The 22,348-nt window shown below is 37.8% G+C and overlaps 1 protein-coding gene across 2 annotated transcripts in view; it reads right to left on the bottom strand.

Annotated features, from left to right (window-relative positions):
• Positions 1-22,348, bottom strand: part of LOC110834377 (neuropeptide CCHamide-1 receptor-like) — a 243,397-nt gene that overhangs the window by 47,527 nt on the left and 173,522 nt on the right. For both annotated transcript variants that reach the window (XM_087358500.1, XM_087358499.1), the window contains exons 5-6: positions 21,044-21,156; positions 9,356-9,416 (exon numbers count right to left, since the gene is read on the bottom strand). In XM_087358500.1, the coding sequence (XP_087214626.1) occupies positions 9,356-9,416; positions 21,044-21,156 (174 nt within the window). The remainder of the gene's footprint in view (positions 1-9,355; positions 9,417-21,043; positions 21,157-22,348) is intronic.

The raw sequence follows: 22,348 nt of genomic DNA, 5'->3' as shown, positions 1-22,348 counted from the left end.
TCGGCGTGTCGATGATAGGCCTCCGACACTCTGCGTCTTATTGCCAGCGTGGCGTCTTCTGTGGCTATCCTATAACATTCGCTAGAGCCCACTTCTGACGTAGACGTCGCGACGCTCTGGGCCTCGATGCTCATTTTATTCCACTCCAAGTCCTGTTTCGGTATCGAGGCGAAAGCCGTTGTCCATCGCCCAAATTTCGTCTAAATAATATTTAATAGGATTCAGTCCGTATCTAAAACAACACTTAACGCAGCGCCGTTGCAAAAAATTAATTGGTTAATGCTGTTTAAAGAAATAATCGCTGTTTATTCTGAGAAGAATCTGAAATCCCTTAAGCACATTCCGTGGACAAACGCAGAGTTAGGACCTTGTTAACGCAGGCGGTACATATAATTACAGCTGGGTCTAGAGTGTTAATCACTCTGTCTTAAGGTTCAAGTTTCATCTACCAGACGCTGTATCTGCAAAATTCAGACTGCAAATGAGACATTAAGCCGGTCATCGTAATTCATAACTGTAATCATGTTTTTTTATACTAGCAACATTTATCTTATTTCTGACACAAGTTTGCTGCACAACGTGGACAAAGAAGCAATTAGATTCCGTGCTGTTTCTAGTGATTTTCAAGTTGTCCAAATATCCCCGTCTTTAAACACAACTTACGTCTGATATCTTTTTCGTACCACCAGATAATTACAACTATAGAACCATCAATCTTACTTTGACCATTTACATTAGCATCAAAAGACTACCGCCCATTTTCTCACCTTTCTAAGTCTCCATGTTATGCTACATCAATCACCGTATCCCTTATTTGGATAACATGAACGAACTCACTTCCATTTTCCACATACATACTCTGTTTTTAAACCATCCTCTGCCTTCAGTTCTACCTTTTGCGAAATATTGGAGGAAGGCTGCAGATGTGTATGTTAAGCAAATGAAAATTTTCGAGGCCTCCGAATATGCAGTAATCTTCTAAATATAGCAGAGAATGGATGGAGTCTGTAGTCATTTATTACGTCATTGAAGGGAAGACTTTAGAAAGTGGTTGGAAAGTTATATGACTATATAAACTTGAGGAATGGATGTAGTCAAAAGGAGGCAAAACATCCCGTCCTAATAATACACTCTCCTTTCATTGGCCACGAACGCTGCCCTCTCCACACAGCGATGCGAGCATCAATCTCGCCTCTACTACAATAGACTCCTTACAAGCCTCTGTTGTAATTACAGTCGACTCGCATATTACAGTTATAATAACTGCTCTGTATCCTACTTCAGCGTACGGATATTTCAAAAAGTATTCTTCAAATCAGTTCTGTTGTAGGAAATGAACAATGTTATATTCTAGCTTACGCAGGCTTATGCTCGTGTGTATAAGGGCGAGTGTCCTAGCCAAGTTTCGAAATGAAGAACTCCAGATTGAGCAGTCTGGCTCCGTTCTGATCTCGTTCAGAAAACTTTAAGTTGATTATTACTACATAGAAGGTAAGAAATGCAATAATTATAACAAATATTTCGCCAGTCTAATAAAATATTGTCGACGTTTTTTGTACACAGCCCCATCACTGTTCACGACGTTTCCAGAACAAGCCTAAATGGAATTGATGCGAAGCTACATTCTTGTACTTCCCTGCCTTTGAAAGGACGATTATTTAAATAACCTACGTTAAGTGATCGGCGAAATAACTGGTTCACCGCTCTCTTGGTACTTTTCATGAACAGAAAAGAGTCATCCATCATACGAATTTGTTAAAAGTCGCTTTTCTCGTAACCCTATGGAAACATCCAAGAATAAATTATCCTACTGTTTTACAGGTATGAGCCGGGATAGCTCAGTCAGTATAGTGACTAGCTACGGGCTGGACGACCGGGATTCGATCCCCGACGGGGGCAGAGGATTTTTCCTCTATCCTCTGCGTCCAGACCGGCTCTGGGGCCCACCCAGCCTCCTCTACAATGGGTACCGGGGTCCTTTCCCGGGGGTACAGCCGGCCGGGGCGTGATGCTGACCACTCACCCCCATCTAGTGCCGGGATCAAGGAAGAGAGGAGCTGTACCTCCGCTCACCTCAAACGCCTACATGGCGTATAGTGGGACAAACTTTACTTTACTTTTACTGTTTTACAGGTAGAATATTTCTCAGTTGTCCGACAGGTTCATATCAGGCTGGAAGCGGACTGTGGAACGAAATTACGACAGGTTCAATAACATTACACAACGCATTCGAAGGATTTATAAAATTTAAGAACTATATCAATTTGTTACATACACAAGCTTAAGTGGAGTTACATCTATAAATCTTGTAAGTCCGTTTTGTGGGATCATTAAATTGTTACAGGCTAAGTCTCAATAGAGTTCAGACATCATTAAGAGATGATTCATTATACACACTCAGTGCCCTGAACATAAGCTCATAATCTCGCATCACACGGCGTAACTCGATATATCATCGTAGATTACAGACACATCTATTCTACTTTCACTATTGTTTACCTTGAACGTCGCAGTGTGATTAGCAAGACCACTCATTTGTAACCTCTGTGGGTCTGTATTATACTGGAGAGCAGAATAATGAGGACGTTGCTATTGGTAATAAATGCAGTGCATTCCAAATAAATATTAGTAACATAAAAAGTACCGTTATTAAATTTAATATTATGCAAAATTTGATCAGTCGCTTCAGAAATGGATCTTAGGGCGGGTTCTTCTGAACATGGTAACAGTTCTTCCATAAAAGACGGAGAATTTTATGGCAGCAGAACTAACGCGCACTTCTCAAGGACTCTGTTATGGGAGGTTGAAAGAGGAAAAATGTCTGTGTATACATCAGAATATTCTTTTTGAAGTTTCGTTAGGAACAAACACAGGCATCATATGGGAATGATTACTTGATAACCTTAATTGGTTTCTGTTTGTTCCGTACACTTTATTTTGTGTAACAAATATAGTCTTTGCTCTAAACAGTATCACAGTAACCCATAATTACAGCTTTCTAGATGACATCTTTCGAATTTTAATGCACGCACCAGAGAGGTGGGAAATACATTTTAATAGATAAAATTATTTAGCAGGAAACGTCATTCAAATGCGACAATAATACAACGTACATGGACACTTATAATAAAATAAACTACTTCGATTAAATAAAACGAATTATAAGACGACGTTTTGAAAAGAATATGTCCAGAAATAAATTTAAATAATTATAACAAAATCCACATTAGTGTTTCGATCTAAAATATGGATGTTGCAAAAATGAATAAATAAAATAAAAATAAAAAACTGGTGGTTCAAAAAAATTATATTTCGCAGTCCATTTTCCGCATTTCAGAACTGATTATAGCTAATTAGAAATTACATAATAAAACATACTGTGAAAAGCAGCATCATGGAAGATTTGAAAGACAAACTGCAATGGACAGGTCGCTATTGAGAAAGGATAACAAACGTTTTCAAAAGATAGCGTATCATTATAGGCGTTTATATAAGAGAGATGTGGAAAGACCAGAGCGAAGATAGTCAGACGAGATTTGAGACTCGCAATGGGTCCTGGAATCCCAGTTTTTGTCGGTACAGAAGAGGGCCAGAAGGGAAGAGGCATTGAGAGACCTTGAAGTAGATAATATGGCGATATGAAAATTTATCTTAGAGAACTGGGGTGTGAGTATGTGTACAGAATTCATCTGGAAAGACAGTGGCTGTTCTTGTTAGTGCGGCGATGAACATTAGGGTTTAAAAAGAGCGGGGAATTTCTTGACTATGTGGATCACTACTAGCTTTTCAAAGACATCGCTCTATAAAGTCAATCATTACGGCCTCTGTCACAAGTTTCTTCTTAAATTTATTAAATTATGGCGAAAATAAAAATAAAAAATTTCCTTATGAACTGTTTTATACTGCGGTGTTTAAACGGCTTCAACATGTGTGAGCATAATTACTGGAAGGAGAAAGTTTTAGTCTTCAGTCAAAAATATTTGGTCTGCAATATAAATAGGGCGGTCATACTTCTTGCGTAAAGTGTATAGGTGTAGAGCTGACGTCTACAGGCTGAACCAAAGTTATTCTGTGTTTGTCTACTGCCGGTTGAATAGATAACGTTACTATATTTGTATTTTCAAAGATAAGAAGGGATGCGGACAGCAGAGACATCTGTGCACTTTAAAAGCTCCGGCACTAGAACGGCATGCTCATGATTGGATCGATTGTTGAAACATGAAAAATCGTGAACAAAAAGCCATTTTGGTCTTTCGTAAAATCACTCTAACACCAGCTAACTGACAAATACTGCAATTTGCGAAGCCAAAATATATCACAAGAATAGTCTATTATATTCTGTTTTATTATTCCAAGACGCTTTTTGTTCAAAAAAACAACAGAATTTACTATCAGTGCTCCTAACTTGATTTCAGTTGTAAACTTTTATATATGAATACTTCTGTATCTAAAATATCCCTTCTATAGTTGTATTTTAATTAAGGTAGATATGTATTAAATTCGATCATTGTGTTACGTAATAATATGGCTATCTTCTGGTCATATAATCTGGTAGAATTAACTAATGTTTCTGAGGTCGTCATTTTGGCGACGAATTATTCATCGCCCTGAAACGCTCCTAAACTTCTACCAGACTACACGGCGCTACAACCCATAAGACAGCCATCTTCGTACTCACAGCCGTGAGAATCTGAAATCACACAAGTTTTCCTTCTATTTAAAGAATTGATCAACGCAGAGACATCATAATTTGTTTCGAAACTAATAAAAATTATTCCGCATTTCAAGTTCGAGTGGCGGGTTCATGTAAACACGATAATGAATCTTCATGACCCACTGTGTGTCTATCAAGTTTACAAAAACTACTCTGCTCCACGGTAGTAATTAGTTAGTTAATTAGTTACTATAACGCAGGAAGCACACACACACACCCGATTTACGAGTAATTCGCTAATGGACACATTTTCCCCCACATCCCAGGAGTCAACACATTAGCTAATACCAAGATCACGCTTACGCAAACTTTAACGGTGGATCCGAACGACATCTCCTGCTTCGTATTCTAATCTCGACCCCAGAAATCGGCTGTATCACTGATGTCTCTCTTGGATGTCCTACGTATCTTCACAGTAAATTCAGGGACGTAATAGACCCTAAAACAGGCCACGGTCACTTTACTTCACGTCCTTTCCAATTTATCGTTCGTAATCACACTGTCAACAGACAGCATGTAACTTAATCAGCTGATCAAGCGTCGTTAATTAAATCAATAACAAACAATACCCAGGAGACAGACACGGGCAGTATAATTAGTGTCAATGCCCAGAGCCGATGCAAATGCCTCCCGATTACAAGGCAGTTAGTTCGATGTCACCAGCTGATATATCAGCTGGTGTGTGTCACTCGTTAATGACACTAGGTGCCGGTTACAAGGGTGTAGCATGACTTGTTTTTGAGAGATCTCCTGTGAGAATTTTGTTCCGGACCTCGTGGTTTTCATCAGTCATCTAGTCGAGAGTTAAAATTGTGTCTTACTAAGAATGTATCTTTCCTTACTGCCTAATAAAATAATTATATTCATATGCCATTCGAAGCTGAAGGGCAGAGAAAAGAGAGGTTTCTGCCCCGGGTTTGTCCAAGGCTTTATCAGTAACGTTTACCATGATTTGAATACATTTTGTAACTGGTTTTATGCTGGGCTTTTCAGCCGTTTTGTACAATCGCAAACAATTTAAAATACTATAGAATCGGGTAGGATTTATCGTAAGAATGTCTGTTTGATACCCCAGCGCCTAACACCGTAATCTAAAGTAATTTTTAATTATCGAATTATACACTAAATATAACATAAATTACACAAAGTTTGTACATCTATATATTTGTACATCAGGGAAGCAGGTTTTATTCATGATTTCTGCCTCGAAATTCTTGCCGACTCAGGAACGCGAAATAACAATGTTGAACGCCCTAACGAATCCACCCTCCTCCTCACCCCTCTTTTCCGTGCCGTGTGTCCACGCTGTCATCCGTGTATCACCCCCTACTACACCCTGCATACCCCCAAGCCTGATAAGATTATTTCCACATCCTTAAAGCGAAGACGCACTGAACCGCGTTCAAAAGAAATTTATCCTCCCCACACACCGTTTATGGTCGTACGTCTCACTTTATGAACACTGCCGTCTTTATCCCGATAGGAGTTACAAAGCTTTGCGCACCTGACCTGGGACAGCTCAGTCAACATAGTGGACGACCAAGGTTCTATTCCCGACATCCTTCTGAAGCCCGCCTCGCCAGCTCTTCAATACGTAAGAAGATCTCTTTTCGAGGATGTAAAGCGGTCGAAACATAGAGCTGTCCACTCGCCCATACATTGGGGAGACATTAACCCATGAATCTATACCTCCATTACCCCATATGCTGTCTTGTTGCGGAGCTTAGGAATAGGGACAACTTTAAATATAGCTATCTTCTAGGTTGTTGCGCAGTGTGGTCTACTAGAATTTTACCGACGTTTTGTAGGTCATTGCTGCCTCCATCGTCATGGTTCATTTTCGAAATTTTTAGAATGAGTTTACGTACGGTAATTTGTTAGGACAGACTCGTCTTAGTTTGATTATTTTTCCAATAAAGAAAAGACTAAAGTGATTAAGAATACTATACTTTCTTGCAGAGGATGGTTCTAGAGGATCTAATTTAATTTCAGTACTATTCGTTATCTTACAAAAATATATTTAACTTTAATGGCAATAGGGAAATACAATTACTTTTAAAAAACGTTGGATCCGAAAATAACCATATAAAAAGTACTTTAAGAATAATCCAGGTCGTTTTAGACAGGGATAAAATTATAAGTGCTGAGGGGTACCAGCATTTGGTGTTAAATATTTTATGTTTCTCGAGTAACGCGTAATGTCAGGAGCGATAATTAGCCGCAATGTGATACACCATTTCCTAATTTAAATAAACGAGTTTCAACTTTATATTGGGCACAGCTCTTTATCCCGAGTAGAGCAACATTATTTTAATAAAGAAAAATATGACCTTAATTCTTATCTCTTATGTAACTGGTTAAAAAAAAATTTACCCAAGAAGACATAGATATAAACTCCATTTTCTTAAACATTTATTTTAGAAAAATCTTCAGCGTATACTACGCAAGATAAAGAATACGCGGAATAATATTTTAAAATCACCTTGCCCTTACCACAGATTTTTATACAGATTTTATGTCATGAATTGTTCATTTTGCATCTCAGTACGAGTGTCTAGTCCTAAACTGACCAAAAATGACGATGGCCATCGAGTGTTGGACGCTTCTGCGCATCTCCTGAGCCAAACAGCTTCAGAGCGCTGGTGTGTACTTCAAGCGTGAAACAGACGCCTCATGTATCTCCCCCCTCCTCTCTGGTCACTCGGCCCTGTTCGTATCGGTCACCTTACTCTTTCGTGTTCTGAATGTCTCGGTTCAATCTCAGCCCAAAGACTGCCAACCATGACTGCTTTCTTTCGTGGTTTTCTTCAGTTCCTACACGTAAATAAATGGATTGTACCTCAAATCATACCGCGATCGCTGTCTTTAATAGCCTTCAAAATTTATCAATTAAAGATTCGGCACTATAATCTTCGCTAATGCCAACGTCATTAAATAAACCATTAGCAAACAAATCCGACAACTGTCTTGGATATTTTGCGGTTCTTTTGTTAACCCGTCATTTCTCATTTTCTGCATAGTTACTTTATCCTTCACGCCTCGTTTACTGCCTCTCTGCATGACCTACGATATCACTGCATAGACGACAAGTAACTGTGCCTACAAATGAACGTCGCTTTCAAGCATCCAAGAATATGCATCAACGTCATCTTCAGGAAAGACATCGCCACGGCAACTTAATACGCACAGCACGTCTCGAGTCCCTCACACTCCGCTTGTGAATAAAAACACAGCACAAAATATCCACAAGTTCCCTTCTCCTCTGGGTTTATATTAGCCTCCCGCACGGAGCAAAACGTCTGGTTTGCAGGTTACGTAACGTGACTTCAAAAAAAGTACCGCAACACAGAATATTACGAATCATCGAGTCGCTGGCCCTACTTAGTAGCCGAAACCTGAACATCACCAACCTGATCGGCTGTCAGAAACAACTAACTACGAATGCATACAGAGTCTTGGATGGAAAGAAACTTAGAAATCTGATATTCTCATCGTAGTGAGGATGTCGACTGTGGTCTGTCACGCGGTATTATGACAAAAAATTCCCCGTTTTCGGAAACCGGAAGACTAATTCGCTAAACCCCGATATATTATAATGACGTGATATATCTAGCTACATTTTATGTTTCCCTTAAATTTCCACTGAATATATCCCATATTATTTGCGCTCTAATGAAAAGATTTTACTTTTATTAACTGAAATATAAAATCACGCCTAAATGTACCATAAAATTAAAAATATCTAGAACACGTTTGAGAATGTAAATTCCTTTATACCAGATGAAATATTTATACCTTCTCGATGTAAATACAAGTCTCGCCATTAGAAAATAAAATAAAACAACTTTCTAGGTGAATCAACCTGAATGCGATGCTAATGCCAAACATGTATTCGCAAAAAAGTTCAGCGCATTATAAGTTTAAAAATATATATTCGGGTTTATTAAATATTAATGAGAGATTCGTTCCGATATTCACTACTTACGCATATTTATTGTTTGTTATCTCTAGTGTCTGAAGTTTTATTTTCAAAGTAATTTATATGTAAAAACCCTCATTCAAAAAAGATTTCCCCCCCCCCCCCAAAAGAACAAAGTTATCAATTCTGAAAAAAGGGGCACTGAAATAATAACGCAAGGACTGAAGTACAGTTACCACCAACAACAAACCACTTCACTGATATAACTAGACATATTTAAAATAAATTATAAATATTTTCTGCCGCGTCATATCCATTTTAATGTAAATGTAAGCCTACTTTTTTTACATACATGCATGTTCATAATTTTCTATAATTTAACTAATTTATTAGAATTATATAAGTATGTATGTGTGCAAAAATTAAGTGTAATAAGGGCATATCAGTTTTCGTTTTATCAAAGCATAACACGAGTCTTAACGTGACTTCTATGTAAGTCGAAACACGCAGCTCATGAAATGAGTATTGAGTAACCTTACGGCCTACGCATAAGTTTAAGTGAAAAGTAAATTTGCATTGACTTATTCCCTTCTTACTAAGCACCAAGATTAGTTCGCTCATACTAATACGTAAGCCACAGAATTTCAATACTTTCAATGCAAAGCAAAATGTGTTACAACTTTTTTCCGACCTACGCAAAAAATATGAAAAATGCCACTTACGTTAAGAAGATTGGGGATTCCAAGACTTCACGTAGGTTCAGGTTAATGCTCGGCAGCGTAGCTACAAAACAAACAAACAAACAAACATGAACACTGTTTATAGATTCCATAGGTAAACAAAGTTATGATGTTATGAAATAAATGTACCAAACCTGTTTCGACAACTCTGTACTAAAAACGGAATTGACAGAATTAAAACGAAATAAATCTCACCCCTCAATTATGTTTTCTCAGTAGCCGCATTAATTCTAAAAGCATAGGAAGAGAGCCAAAAGAATTTGGAACTAATTTAATACAAATTAAACATGAATATTAACGCCCCATAAGCGCACAAACTTCAAAAAGAAAATATTAACTCCGTGGCTATGAATGCATACGTAATTTCGGTGGGGAAAACCTCTTAGAAAATACTTCATTAATATTTTCCTCCCAACTACACGTTGTTCCCCCAAGTAGTCTCCTTCCTTCGGGTTATCTCACTAAATTCTTATAATCGTTTATTATATCTATCATGTTTGATTTTGTCTGGATCCATCTCTTTCTTCTTTAATTTGTTAAAATAATATCTGATATAGAAAAAAAATTACCAATTCCTCATAACGTAACATTTTCCAGCTTCTTGAATCTCGAAATACTTTCCTGTGTTTATATTTATTATTTGATATTATATGATTGCAAGACTGTCTTTAATAGAAAGCCACGCAAACCAGACTCATCATTCAAAAAAAAAGTACCAGTTAATTTTCCCATAAATTCTACTCCAGAAGTTCGCTTTAAGCACCACGACTGAAGTCTAAATGGTAATTATTTGTATTCTTTCGAATTCTCAAAATGAGTCCAATCCAAACTGCATGTAATTATTTTCTCTCGTGTTATTCACGGTATATTTATACAATTTTAATTGTGTTTTCTTATCTATATATTTCGTTAACTATCATCTACTTCCTTTCTTTAGTCTACTGTAATACAGCGCCATTTTAACTTCCTCGTTAGTGCCACTGAATCCAGTTCAACATTCCACATTTACGTTTCCTGGCTCAATAAAAGTGGCGATATCAATCATTGTCATAAGGACACATGATCAGTTCAGATTCTGCATTGCTTGAACCACTTCTGCTCAGTCGACTATGCAGCGACCTGCACGTTTTACTGTTCGAGTTGCAGAAACGATGTGGACTGATTGCTGTGGCAATTTAATAAGGTAAGATCATGACGCACAGTTTCTGCGTAGATTAGTAGCTTAAGACTTTAAAACTGGTTGTAACTATACGTACCATCTGCTTTAACACATATCTATCTCTTGCCCACAATTATACGGCGATTATATGTTTCAGCAATGTTGACGATTTGAATTGTTATGCAAAATAATTACTTATTTAACATTTTAAGACCCAATGATAACTACATGAGCAATCTCCTTTAACAACCAGTAACTCTACTGTGTATTTATGAACTTCGTATGATTCTCACTGTAAACAGAGATTATTTCGAAGATTTCCGTCTTCTGGGTTGTTCTGGTCGATGTTAACCAACGTTTCAGAGGTCATACTGCCTCCATCAGGGCGATGAATATGCCAATAGGAAGTGAGGTGCTAGGTTTATAGGCCGGAAAGTGAAAGGTGTAGCCTGCTCCCATTGGCTCGGGGCAGGCTACACCTTTCACTTTCCGGCCTATAAACCTAGCACCTCACACCCTATTGGCATATTTATCGCCCTGATGACGGAGGCAGTATGACCTCTGAAACGTTGGTTAACATCGACCAGACTACACAGCGCAACAACCCAGAAGACGGAAATCTTCATACTCATCGCTGTGAGAACCTCAAGTCTTACAGAGATTATTTCCTTAAACATCATTAGCCAGTTGGCATTTTTAATGGATGAATGTTGTTTTATTTGCAGTACAAACTGAATTTTTAATTATGTACATGAGCTTCGGAATCAAAGTGTTAATTGTGGTTATTCTTATCTCAGTTCACTTGACGAGTAAGCCTGCTTATAAAAGCAACGAGGCAATTTTGTTTATAAATAGGTCGGTTCTCTAACAGCTTATACAAATCCCTAAACATCACGAATTTTTGTTGTTTGTTTGTTACCGTTATTGTTATTACAATGAGCAAACCACATTAGCATGCGTTAACGTCCATACGGACGCAGTTCACTCATTCACACAAAGTTGTTTTAACCTAAATTGCATGCAAGCGCAAATGGCCACAGACGTTGATGCGCCTATAAATCCACAAACAAACAAACAAACAAACAAACAATCTCATCACGTTCAATAAATTTCGCTGTCACTACTGTGCTCTTTACCTGCTACCGCACCCTCGTATCAATTTATTTTACCCATGTTTACCCATATTATTCTCCTTGCGTAATGTCTGTACCTGATTAACACGCATAAAATTGAAATAACTTGTGTATCTGAATTACACACTTTAGGTTTCAGTGGCCGTTCTATTCCTTACAAGTCCACGAGACATGTAGCGCTGTTGCATTGTCCTGGACACGTAGCCTTCAGCTAAGGACTCAGAAAAACCGGACACTTTCGGGGACAATATAGGTGTGGTAATTTGAACTATTCATACTAATATAGAATTTGAGACTTTCGCGGCGAATACAATCCGAGGATCCAGTTACATCTGAACCCTGAAGATGGGGACAGAGTTTGTTCCCGAAACGTCGGTTTACTACGGTAACCATTTAACGCGGCTGATTGCCCGAGAAGATTTTATTGATTATTCATATTAAATCAAACACCTCAGCCCTTCTAGATTTCTGCCAAGATTTTCTGAACAGCTCAACTCCTAATTAGATTCCTTTCATCCCAAAGTAGAGTCAAGAACGGCTACAACCGACAGAACAAAATTTAAGTTCCGAAAACAAAAGATAGATGATAGTCACATTCAGTGAAACAACGAGTAGAGATAGTCTCTTTCGCCATGTCATCCTGTCCATGTGTCGCTGCTGTAAATTTGTTTACGGCGTGTTTCTCTTTAGTGATATATAATGAAAACGTGTGCCTGGTTTACCTCTCCAATATAGGTCTTACTCCCATTTTACATTAACTTACTATGGTTGTCTTGAAAGAAGAAATTGTTCTACAGTAAAACACAGTGAAATATTCGAAGTCGAACAGAATGAACCCCTTTTAAAATGCATGATTATGTGTATACTATAATAACAGGCAACATATACTTGCCCAAAACTTGCCTTGTGTTGGCGAGATTTCAGATCCTTTGTCTCATGCTGCATACACTTTTTAGTAAAATTAACTTTATTTATAAGTTACGAAATCTTGACTCGAACATAATACACTCCTATATTGACAATATATGGGTACACCTGTCCGCTACGGTTTCACGTCTGACGTTATTAGCTCAATGGTGGATCGTTTTTTAAGCGTTGATTTTAATAGAGTGTAAATAAATATGCAATAAGCATTTACAGCACAGCGGTAATTATATTTACCACCTGCTATAATAATTATTGTATTTTCTCCCACAGAGTGTAACTATTTATTACGTATAACAAAATACACAGCAATTACTTCATTAAGCATGATTAACCAAATTGTCTTTGTAAATATAAAGTGTGGTGTCTTGTTTGAGATAGGGACTGAATTTTTAAAATATTATTTAGATGAGTTTCAATTCAGAGGGCCAATAATTAGTGTATTTATTTAGTTTCACGTGCTAGTGTACACAGAGAATGAAATCTTCATAATTGAGTCTGCATTATATGTATATTTTCTTTATAAATGCAAATGATTTACTGCTATTTATTACTTTTAGAACACGTTAAATAATATCGTATTTGAAGTTTCTGAAACTTCTTTCCATGCCGAAGGTTTACGACTTCTGACGTACATTTTAGGCACGAGCAAACAATCTGTGAAGAGTATAAACAAATAGAATACTTGAAAAGAATGCAAGAACACGAAGTGCAAAGCATAAAGCCTCAAACCCTGCACTTGAATATTTATAGCTACGCTAATCAACAAGATTATTCACAGAATATATTCTACATCTGACATCTCCATTATTTTAAACTAAAGAACATTTGACATACAAATTCCAGTCTCAGATAACAACCCGGTAATTGCTCATAAGCCCACACTACAGTAAACTACATTAGGTGTTCTATATGTGAGTTGAACCAGCGAACGAAAAAAATAGGAGACTGTGTGTTTACGTTTGTCTATCAGACCGCAAGTTATAAATTAGGACAAAAGTAATGAATTAATGTATATTAAATTTCGTAACAGAGAACGGAATCTAAAAAGCGTGGATGGAGGCAATGACATGTATTTTTACAATATAAAATACCTAGGTGTAGACGGGAATATCATAGTGTGCCTTATGAATGTTTGGATTGTAGATTGGATTAATCTGACTCGGAACAAGGACCGATGGAAGGATTGTGTGAACACGGTAAAAGCGGACGCTGTGGCAGGCCTACACAATTTTATGCAATCTCGGTCCAAAAGTCATAAGGCATTAAAAGTGGTAAACCGGCATGAATGGAATTTTCCTCATTTATCGGTCTTATTAACGCAGTGTCCTGCTTAAAATCTGAAAACTGACAGCTCAAACTTTTCTCTTGGCCGTTTGAAAAAAAAACAATATAATTAAACACATGAGCACAGAATAGTAGGAAAAAATGGGTACGTGTCTGTTTTACACAAAATAATATTTCCACTGTCCTGTTCTTTATCAGAATGGTCTAATTACTTTTATAACCCCTATCAGCACACTGGACGACCACCCTCATAACACCCATGTTCGTCGCTTTGTTGCGGAGAAAGTTGGCTTAAAATGTGCTCCGCGGGGAAAATTATACTCGATTCCTCCTTAATTTTAGAAATAGCGGTTGTTATAAAGGATGATTAGTCAGCACAGAAACCGCGTTTTGTGAGAACATGACATTACAGAAGAAAGGGAGGGGGGTTCTTTTATTAAACGTAGACAAACCACTAAAAACAATTGTGTAACATTAAGGACAGTTTTTTCTGATTCCATAAAAACACATAACACTCTAACCCTTAAAATGAAGATTCCGTGTATGCAATAAATCTATGTACAAATGAGGATTGTCCTTTATTTAAACATCACGGTTTTTAATTTCCAGTTCTTTCTTTCTTTCTTTCTCAAATTTGTCCTTATCCTCTTCCTTCTATCGCCCCCCCCCCCTCATATTTAACATTCCTCGACGTTTTCCTTTCTTCATTTCGCCATGTGTCCGAGAATATTTCCAATTTACTGTTCTTCTATCCTATCTGTTTACAAATACGAGAATGCTGAACTAAACATACGAACTATCGATTCGCGAGATCCGTTTCTATGAAACTTATACATTAAATTCAAAATAAAACCTATACTAGCGGGCTCCATGCTACAAACAAACGAACTAGCAAACCCGAGGATTCAGTTTGTTAGAATTGAAACCATGATTCATAGTTTTATACCACCGTCAAAGAATAACACACTTATTCACTTTAATAATATTCCTTGTCTCCACAGATAAAAACTGGAAATTCAGAAGCGTTCATTAATCCACATCAATAAAATTCTGGTAAACTGCCTTAAAATAAGCAACAATCGCTACTTCGATGCACATTCCAGTTCATAATTCGAATTGATTCTATCAGTCGACGTTATTATGCAGCTGTTAAATAAACAAACATACAGACTTACGATAAAGACGATTAGAGGCTAAAGAAATCACAATGAACTTTCCTTTACTTACTGTCTTGGGAGCAGAAGGACATTTCTTTTTTATTGTTCGTACCTTACAACCTATGTTTTTATTTATGAAACTATAAAAACATATTTGGTCCATATTTTAAAGGATTTCCGATCACTAAAAACTGAGATCGGTGCAAACATATATGAAATGTCTTGTCCCTCAACTTGTTTGTTCTGAACGACATCTAGCGTAACGGGTGAGATAGTCTGTGTCACAGACGACAGGCGTCGTGAGTTATGCTAGCGCCTAACGATGGAAACAATCCAGTGGCAGCTTGTCAAGGAACCTTCATGCATCGACATGGACGAAATCGACAGCCCTCAGACAGGGTGGTTCAAAATCCACGGTTAGTCTTCTCTGTTCCTTACTTTAACAACGATTTCATTTGCATGTACGTATCATAAAGAGTTTACTATGTGTGATAAATTGGAAAGAATACGGAAGAAATGTGGCGTGATCTATTTTATATTTACAATTAATCCAAATAATAAGATTAACGGGCTAAGGAAATTCACGATAATAAGTCGAATGAGGGTAACAAATGCCCCCACTCGAGGTTTAAATCTGGTGCGTTCCAAAATATACGTGAGACGTCCTACAGCGAAGATAAGTTTTCGATCAACCCTTTCAGAAATGAATTATCAACATCAGACGAAAAAGAAAATTAAAACTTGTCTTGGAACATTTAAAGGGTTACCCCACAGGACGAGTGGGCCAATCTGTAATTTAAATGAGAAGATAACATTAAGAGTGATTAGGAAGATACACGTTAATTGCTTACGTACTTACTAAGGTAGTGTATGGATAAAAAGCAATGTCTTATTCAGTCGTCGCCATAATTGTGTGTCGAAACGTACGTAAAGTCTGCTCGTGACTGGATGGACTTACTGGGTGTGGTCGAGTCTCGCATGCTCTTTTCGGCTGATAATTGCATTAAGCTACGTTACCGTGCGTAAGGTAAGTATGGGCTTGTCTGCTGTGGTTTCGTTGGATCTGGTCGCATTAGTCGGTTATTATTTCAAGTTAGGTTAGAATAGCAATGCGCGTTAGCCTATTGTAAATTTTACGGTGCACCACTTGTCAAAAACAAGCCAGGTTACGTACATTAAAGACGCACTTTTCTGGTGTCTCTCCCAGAAGGAAAACGTTTGTATTCACCATTTTATTTGCACGAAATTCCGTTGTATAAATTTCTTGGACATAACTTTCGAAGCATAAACCAATAATTTACAGGAATTTGCCAAACTCATGTCTATTAATAGCTAGTTGAAAGAGGTGATAGTTCCATGAAGCCGTTATAAATGTAATGAAAATAATTTCCGCCTAATTTGACTAATCCCAGGCTCAAGTTTAAGATATATTTTTCGACCCACAAACTCGTATAAATGTGAATTTCATTGACATGCACGTATAATTAATTTAGTTGAAATATAAAGTAATCTGTAGAAGCAGTAATGCCACATGCATGTCAAAACTTAAAATTTATTAAAACTGGTAAATTTGGGACCGCGCGTCGTGCATAATTCGATAACTGAGTCGCTCCGCATTAAACATCAGAGAGAACGGCGTGTTGCCTACAGACAAGGAGTCTGATATACCTCACTTATATGAATATATTTTGTCACGAAGATCAAATCATAATTCCGTTAAAACATAACAGAAGGCAACAATACCCCAACATTGTGACACATCTCATTTACTACCCAGTTCAAGCGACAATTTTTAATTCACAATATTTACAAAGTCCATTCAAGAGAGCCTATCTTGAGAAACTAAAAGTCTCTCAGGTAAACGACAATTTCCTTATCTTTTATGAAATCCTGAAGTTCATTACAGCGTTCACAACAGCTGTTCCTTACCCTGTGTCAAATCCATTTCACACCCACCACCCGATTGTTTTAACATAATTTTTAATATTATTATTATACGTGTGCCCGGGTCTTCTCAGTGATCTTTCCAAACAACATCACTCAGATCAAGTCTGACACCGATGTGAAACAACAGTTAAACTACTTTTACGTTGATATGGTGAATTATTAACAAAGACAAACAGTTCCCTTTACCTTCAAATAACTCAGTTCTCCACTAAAACGCCGCCCGAAGGACAAGTGTTCCTGGCGATAGTTCTAGGGACCAAACGAGAAGCCTTCTTGTCTGGCGGGCGTCACGACGCACACTGACGCGCGCGGAGTCCGTCCCTCCACTGCGCTGAGGCGCGACTTACAGTCTAACCTGCGCATTCTGTAGATCCAGTCCCATCCTAGCCGCGTCGTGAGTGGAAATTAGATTAGTCTGCACAGACAGCGCTAATGATTTTACTATTTCAATCGTCCCAATAAATCTCCAATCGTACTGTGTGCAGTACGAAGCGGCATATTCTAAAACATTTAATTAATAAACGCAAAATTAAGTTCGCCTTTCGCTTTATTTGTGATAGAAGGGCACAGAAGCGGAAAGACTTCGTTTTTATTTCAATTACCATATTACAGTCCCTATCTTCGATTTTGCTAAAACTTGGAATAATCCGTATTGTCGATGTGGCGTTCCTTGGTCGTAACATCTTGAAGATCGAGACAGTCTATTCCTCCGAACGTTAGTATCTACTAACAGTTCACAAGGCGTTACAACCCAGAACACCAATATGCCGCCGTGAGAACCTCAAATACCACCAATATTCGTGGATGACGTGTTCTTTGTTCAGTTCCGTGACCAAGAAGTGTCTCGCCCTTTGCTTTGCTCGTAATCTGAGAAGGCTGTATGACATACACCCTCCCAAAGCACTATGAAGTTTATAAGTAGGAGCTGCGTTTTTACGACCCAGGAGATGGATAAATTATAGCACTTCTATTACTTTGCCCGATCTTTAATGGACGCAACAAAAACTACCCATTACTCTACCATCCACACAGGCTGATACGAAGTCAGACATTTTAAGCATCTCTGTCGAATTCTTTCAGTGAATTTTTTTTCAAAATATGGAATAGTGTCTCAAATCAGCATTAAGCACGAACTTCCTTAAACAGATAACAACAATTCGCCTGATGTTATCGAACCTACAAAATAAACTAAGGTATTTCAATTCAATTCTAATCTTCATAAGACATTCCTGTTTTATTTAATATTAAACATATCCTCTCATCTACAAACTCTCGCTTCGTAGACGGTATTCCGAACAATTATTGTTTTTATTTCTTGTTCCTACATGCTTGCTACATGTCCCGTCCACCGGATCTTAGAATAATCGTAATAATACTACGTGAAATGTGCCAGCTCCTCGTGGTTTAATTTTCCCCGTTCCGTTTTAATTTCTCTCTCGCAACTCCAAATATTCTCCTCGCCAATTTGTTCTCACATTTTCAACTGCGGCAGCTCCTAGCCAACGTTGAATGTTCATAATCACTAGAAGCTAACTGGACTTTAAAACTTTAATAATACAAAGGAATAGAAACGTGGGCCAATAATTATCTTGAAGCAAACAGAAACTTTGCTCACTACGTAAAATTTGTTGAAAATTCTAATAACGTTTTATTAAACAGGAAATATGATGGCTATATTCTAGGTCGTAGCACCGTGTAGGGTGCAAGAAATTTACCGACGTTTCAGAAGTACTTGCTGCCACAATCATGAGATCGATGATGGATGCACCAAGTACTACTGAAACGTCGCTAAACGTCTACCACACTACACGATACCACAAACCGGAGGATATCCATTTTCGATTATACACGAAGATCCCTGTGTCTTTATAAGTCTTCTGGAAAATATAAACTATAACAAGAAATATGATACCTAAGTATGTGAGGAACTTCAACCACAAGATGATCTTGGAGAAGATGAAATCCACTAAGTGAAGCGAGTTACATCAATGAAAAATATAGTTACCATGAACGTGGGAGAGGCTATTGCCAGAACAATAAAACTGTGGGCAATCCGTGAATCCCTTAAAATAAAGTTGTAATCAAGCACAAAGATTAGAAGCAGCGTGACATTTTATGTCCAATTGGTCACCGACTTTGCACTTTATCAAAGCCGAAGACGAACTCTGATTTAAAGGGGACAGACACACAAGGACAATTATTTTTAGTTCCATGTTGTTAGTAGTTTACAACTTCCAGACTTTTAATCTGAAGTTCACAACTGTTGGTTCATGTATTAACAACCTAATGTTTTCCATTATGCTCACATTCACTCCATATACTTCGCACACAAACAAGGCCTATAACAAATCAGTTCGAAATAAAGTAATTTAATACATGTACAAATAATATCCTAAGACTTCAGCGTCAGACAAAAAAGGAAAAAAAATGAGTAATTTTAAATACAGTACACCAGTTCGTGTCCTCCTCCTCCTCCTCCTTTTTTTTTTTAAGTGTTCTGTCTGACGACAGGTCCATATGAACAGGATCCTTCCATCCTTTTCTCGGACTGGGACCTGTTCATATACGTTCTTGGCAGATGATCCAGAAGTGGTTTGCCATTGCCTTCTTCTGTGTGTGAATGGAGTAATTGTTGGGATGCCACGGAGAAACCGGGGAAGCCCCCGGAGGAAAACTCCGTGTTGCCTAGACCACGGCCTTGCCCAACACAAGTTATAAATTCGGGCACCGCCGGGAATCGAACCCGAGACCCCAGGATTACAAGGCCAGTGTTCTAACCGCTAGACCACCGTGGCAAATCCGTGTCCCAATATCAGAAAATAAGTCTTGTTACATTCATACATATAACATTTCTATAATAGAATACGTAACTTTTTGACCTTTCGTGGGATATTGCAATTAGCGTAAGCAATCAATAAATAGCGGGAGAGGTTTATTATCGCTCATAATGCCACACATCAGAGGCAAACAGTGAAGAAGAACCGATCGAAGGCGATATATATCGGTCGAAACATAGAAAGTGTTAAGTTCCTCCACGCAGGACGTACGATGTTTGTGCTGGTATGATTAAGTTACTAACTTTGTCATAGCGAGTAAGAGACAGAAGGGCGCATGATAGATTGATGCAGTAATTAGATAGTGATGCTGGAACGAACGATCTATTGACCAACACAAAGTGATATCACGCATAAGCATGGAGCCGAAAAACGTATATGCATCAAGTTCACTAAACTCGGTTTTACTAGGTAAGAACCAATATTAATTATCTACATTGATTCATTATAGAAACACTATATTGCACATAGACTATTGTCTCAGGAATATTTTATGTAAACGACGTATTGGGAGTTACCTGTGCTTCCGTCTTCAGGTAATTTGTTGACATCGTACTGAAAATATTTCCCTTCTAGTTAGTCTATCACCAGATCACTCCAGCAGGACTATCGGTTAATATGCTTAGTGCAATGAAAGTGTAATGTATGATATTTCACGGCGAATGAAATTAATAAGATCCTCGAGGGCTATCAGCCATGTCAAATGGTAAAAACGTATAAAATGCTGTCATAAAAAACTCTTAAAAAGTCATGAAATATTAACAACAATTTAAACACGCTTCAGGTAATATTTCGTTATGTACTTTTTAGCGAAGTCAGTGTGTAGCACGTAAGTATTGGTTCTTCCCTTCTGCCTGTTTGCAGGCCACAAAACATAAATACTTCGATAAACTGCAATGTCCACAATTATTATTTTATTATTTATTCAGTGTTCTGTCTGACGACAGGTCCATATGAATAGGATCCTTCTATCCTTTTCTCGGACTGGGACCTGTTCATATACGTACTTGGCAGATGATCCAGAAGTGGTTTGCCATTGCCTTCTTCTGTGTGTGAATGGAGTAATTGTTGGGATGCCACAGAGAAACCGGGGAAGCCCCCGGAGGAAAACTCCGTGTTGCCTAGACCACGGCCTTGCCCAACACAAGTTATAAATTCGGGCACCGCCGGGAATCGAACCCGAGACCCCAGGATTACAAGAAATTTATTAAAGCCAACCAAATCTCTACCTTTCAAGTCCTCCAACTTCACTTTTTCCTTCCCTCTTGTTCTTTTCCTTATTTTGCTGGTCTCTCCCTCAGGACTGTCAGAATCAAGATCCCAAACTGATGGCAGTGCACACCTGAGAACAATTCCAAAATATCAATTAAAGAAAAAAAATTTAATTAGCTAAGTAATTATTTACTTAACAGTATCCTAAGAATCAAGTCCATTAATACTGAAGTCAGACGAATACGATTCTGAACATGTTCGATCTAGTTTATAACATAAACCTTTTCCCAATAAGAATTTTAATATTATCCTCCATCCGTATCATATTCCAGACGCATGCTTTCCATCAACTTATTAATTCCTTTAAAATGCTTGCGTTTGCGTGTACTGCTAAGACACAAGTTTTAACAAAGCTCTTATGAACAAGAAATGACAAATCTCCATGACCGGCCACGGAAATTTCCAAGTACGTCGATTCCCACGGATTGCAATAAAACTGCGCAAACGACCAACGGCTGCATCGAATCAGGGACTGACGTCACAAATGAAAAGTATTCTCGCATCTGACATACAGTAATTATTCTGTCAGTAACAATGTCCGTTCCCTCTGAGTTGGAACATCCGACAGGCTAGTTAATTTGTTCCGTGTAATGGGTGCGAGATTAAAATACACAATGCGAACAAACATTTCAATGATTATTCAATTGACTTACAGAGACCAAACGTTTTACTAAGATCGATGTTTTGTAACTAAAACACACTGAGATAAATAACAAGATTAATATATCCATATTATAGTGTGTACATATCTATTTGGAATAATCTATGCATTACAAGAAAATGTTAGTGATCAATGACTATCTGCAGCAGTGACGTCAATCCTTGTCACTTTACAAATAATGGAGCTCGCCATTTTAATTTTCATCATTACACTCATCTATTCGGTCCTTTCGCGCGGGCCGGAGGCCATGAATTAAGAAATCTGTGTATTTCCGTTCGATGCGAGAACAAAACTTTCAGAACAGGCAGGAACATGGTAATAAAGAAAAGCCAATAAAGCAATGGCGAACAGTGAGAAATGTGTCTTTTCTTTAAGTATGTTTTAGACAAGAAAAATGGGAACAAAGAATGTAAGAAACAAGCAGGTAATAATAAAAGACAAATGAGTTATTAAAATTCAAAGGAAGTTTCCAGTCTTAAAATTGGAAAGAAAGGAAAATAAATCAGGGAAAACAAAACACTCACGAAGCCATTGCTTTGTGTTCCTTAGATTCAAATGGGAGCTGTAGATTTGTATGCAGAATACTGAAGAATTATAGGTT

The sequence above is a fragment of the Zootermopsis nevadensis genome, unplaced genomic scaffold, assembly GCF_977971745.1.
Source record: "Zootermopsis nevadensis isolate Lab colony 2312 unplaced genomic scaffold, Znev_1.0 Znev_ptg000030l, whole genome shotgun sequence".
Taxonomy (NCBI): Eukaryota; Metazoa; Arthropoda; class Insecta; order Blattodea; family Termopsidae; genus Zootermopsis; species Zootermopsis nevadensis.
Note: the sequence above shows the minus strand (reverse complement) of the source record. Positions and strands in the feature narration are given on the sequence as shown.